Source organism: Scardinius erythrophthalmus (assembly GCF_964197995.2).
Source record: "Scardinius erythrophthalmus genome assembly, chromosome: 7".
NCBI classification, from domain to species: Eukaryota; Metazoa; Chordata; class Actinopteri; order Cypriniformes; family Leuciscidae; genus Scardinius; species Scardinius erythrophthalmus.
In genome coordinates, this window is record NC_138227.1 from 798,248 (window position 1) to 801,971 (window position 3,724).

Genomic DNA, 3,724 nt, shown 5'->3' on the forward strand with positions numbered 1-3,724 from the left:
TAACTTTGGTATACCGCAGCTCAGGCTGTGGACGTCAGAGTTCATCCAATCAACCGGAAGCATCTCAGAAACATGACGTTTGACTTCCTGCATCTGGGTATCAAAACGTAAGCAAAGAGCAAACCCTCGTCTGCAGATACTGGAGGAAACCACAGAGAGCACAGCAAGCACACATATGTGTGTGTGTGTGTGTGTGTGTGTGTGTGTCTATAAGCGTCTCTCATCACAAAACCAAACATCTTTCTCTCAGTTAACTTCTCAGTTGCAAGGCATTTTACACAAAATATTGCCATAAATATGTTCTGAACATGTCAGAATAGTTACATTCACAGTCAGATTGCAAACATATTATTATTAATGAATCACTATGATTCAAAGCCCAGGCTGTTCTGAAATCAGTGCTGTTTTTAATGTGTTTATAATGTAAGGTCTCACAGATGATGATCGTAAACAAACTCCCGTCCCGTCATGAGCGTCAACGTGACCAGTCACGTGTGTCATTCCGCTCTGCCATTGGCTGAACAGAGGATCCATCCTGACAGCAGCTGTAATTCAATAAAGATTTAATTATGTGTTTTATGAACTCGGTAGTGTGTGTAAATAATTGTTTTGTCTGTGTAAAATAATTGTCAAAGTGTTCGCGTCTGTGGAGTCGACGCGCCTGTCACGTGACTTGTGCGCGATGACGTCACGTCTGAGCCGTCGGTCAGCATATCAACACAACAGCGCGAGGGCGAGCGGATCACAGCCGCATTTACCTCAGTTTTACATCGAGCTGTACATTACAGTGAACACTGTTCAAGTGTGTGTTTAAAACACCACCGGGAGCTCAGCGCGAGACACGGTCAGTCTGTACATTCGCCTCACAGAAGCCTCTGCCTGCTATTATATTCTTATCCATATGTACTGACTAGATATACATATGTGTGTTTCTGTCGTGTTATTAATAACATAAATCACAGTTAATTCTTTATAAACTCGCGGACTATCGCATCACATTTTATTTGTTAACATATTTACAGTTAATAAATACAATATTCCTGTATTTATCCGTCACTCCTGATCAATGTAAACAGCGTTAAGTATGTAGTACTTTTAGGTGTGTATTATTGATTAAGGGTGTAGTACAGATGAAGTACAGATGAAGTGTGTAGTACAGATGAAGTACAGATGAAGTGTGTAGTACAGATGAAGTACAGATGAAGTACAGATGAAGTGTCTAGTACAGATGAAGTACAGATGAAGTGCAGATGAAGTGTGCTAACTCAGACTGTGTCTTGGCTCTGGCTCCAGATCTCAGGCTGATGCCGGATCCAGCATGCGGGGGTTCTGCTGGGTTTCGGGATGGCTGGTCCTGATGCTGGGGTTCTGGAGTCCAGTGAGCGGGACGAACGTGGTCATCCAGAGAGACGCTCAGTTCGACGTGACGTACGACGACATGGTCACCAGCGACAACCAGACCATCTACTCCTACAACCACACCGTCTCCAGAAACAAGGCAGGGTCCATCAGAACCGGCGCCGCTCCACTGCGGACTGAGGCGGCCTATGATAACACCCCTCTCTCTCTCTCTCTCTCAGACCGAGGGCGTGCGAGTGTCGGTGGAGCTGCTGTCGGAGAGCACCGTCAGTCCGGTTCTGTTCGTGGTCCGGCAGAAACAGGCGGTTCTGTCCTTCCAGGTTCCCCTCATCCTCAGAGGCCTGTGAGTACAACACACCATCCCATAATCCCTCGTCCTAAGAGGCCTGTGAGTACAGCCGTTGCCTAGCAACACACCATCCCATAATACAGATCCAGTGACATTCACCTGAGCGACGTGACCCGCTGTGGAATCTGCTAGTGGACCTAGTCTGATATGAGTGTTATTACTGTGAACATTAGAGTATATTCTGTGAGCATCTCTTGACTTCATCTAAGCTTTTTTACCTTATTGGAATAGAATTAGTTCAAACTCAAGCCCCGCCCTCATGAGTCACGCTCCAGCGCTGCAGTCATGTGATGATGCGGACTCTGATATGATGATGCGAGCGTTCATGTGCGGACTTTGAGCTCTCAGTTCCTCATGAGCTTCTGTTTCAGCACTGAAGCAGTAAACTGACTGTGTGTGTGTGTGTGTGTGTGTGTGTGTGTGTGTGCGCAGGTATCAGAGGAAGTACCAGTACACACAGGTGGGCCGCACGCTGTGCCAGCCGCCCACTAAAGCCGTGGCCGAGACTCAGTTCTTCTACGTGGACGTGTCGACGCTCTCCGGCGCCGGGATCCACTATCAGCTGAGGGTCAGCCGCGTCGACAGCTTCACACTGCAGTGAGTCACACACACACACACACACACACACACACACACACATCAGCCAATCACACTCACCCCGGCTCAGAGTTCAGCGCATCACACTCGGGTCACTGGCACTGGAGCGGGGACATCGCTAATGCTGAGAGGCTCAGACACACGGCTAGTAATTACACATGGCCTAAACCCGCTCTGATAAGGTTATTAGTGCAGAGTCTAATCAGGAGAACATCATCATCACTTCCTGGTGCAGAATATCAGTCGTAAACTTCAGTTTCTGCAGTCGTTCTCTTCCCCTCATCATGAGCGAGTGTGTGTCGAGCGTCAGGCGACACACAGTAAACGCTGTCGTGTTCTCTGGTGTTCAGGAACACACTCGTGTGTGTGAGGCGCTTCTGGAGGAGTTACACCACACCATCCTGATCACACACTTCCAGACACACCACACCAGCATTAGAGACGCTGCGACGCCATTGGTCCACTGGTTACTCCACTTATCTTTAACTCGTCTTTATCTTTAGGTTATGTTCCAAAAACATTTAAACTGGCAGTTATAAAACCTCTCATTAAGAAACCACAATTAGATCCGAATAATCTAGTAAATTATAGACCCATTTCAAATCTTCCTTTTATGTCCAAAATATCAGAAAAAGTTGTGTCCGCTCAACTGGGCTCTTTCTTACAAGAAAATGACATCTATGAAAAGTTTCAGTCTGGGTTCAGGCCGCACCATAGCACTGAAACTGCGCTCGTTAAAATCACAAATGATTTACTTTTAGCTTCTGACCAAGGCTGTATCTCAATACTAGTTTTACTTGATCTTAGTGCTGCGTTCGATACTATAGATCACACAATACTCTTAGATCGACTACAAAATTATACCGGTGTTCAAGGACAAGCATTAAGCTGGTTCAGATCATACTTATCTGACCGCTACCATTTTGTTTATTTAAATGGAGAAAAATCTATCATAACTCCAGTAAACTATGGAGTGCCGCAGGGATCTGTGTTAGGCCCTCTATTATTCTCAATATATATGCTGCCACTTGGAAATATTATAAGGAAACATGGAATTAGTTTCCATTGTTATGCTGATGACACTCAAATCTATATTTCATCACGGCCAGATGAAAACGCTAAATTATCCAAATTGACAGAGTGTGTTAAAGATATAAAAGATTGGATGACGCATAATTTTCTTTTATTAAATCCAGACAAGACAGAGGTAATACTTATCGGTTCAAAAAACCGCCCACAAAACCTCTCACACTACAACTTTAACATAGTAGGATGTCCTGTTACTTCATCCTCTACAGTAAAAGACCTGGGTGTTATACTAGACTGCAACCTGTCTTTTGAAAATCATATTTCATATGTTACAAGAACAGCCTTTTTCCACCTTAGAAACATTGCTAAGCTACGTAATATGCTATCTGT

The 3,724-nt window shown here is 44.9% G+C and overlaps 1 protein-coding gene across 1 annotated transcript in view; it reads left to right on the forward strand.

Annotated features, from left to right (window-relative positions):
* Positions 1 to 681: 681 nt before the first annotated feature.
* The window catches only part of sidt2 (SID1 transmembrane family, member 2), a 37,322-nt gene continuing 34,279 nt past the window's right edge, over positions 682 to 3,724 (forward strand). The window contains exons 1-4 of the mRNA XM_081370317.1: positions 682 to 844; positions 1,294 to 1,498; positions 1,581 to 1,702; positions 2,141 to 2,305. Coding sequence (XP_081226443.1) covers positions 1,319 to 1,498; positions 1,581 to 1,702; positions 2,141 to 2,305 — 467 coding nt within the window. The 5' untranslated portion in view covers positions 682 to 844; positions 1,294 to 1,318. The remainder of the gene's footprint in view (positions 845 to 1,293; positions 1,499 to 1,580; positions 1,703 to 2,140; positions 2,306 to 3,724) is intronic.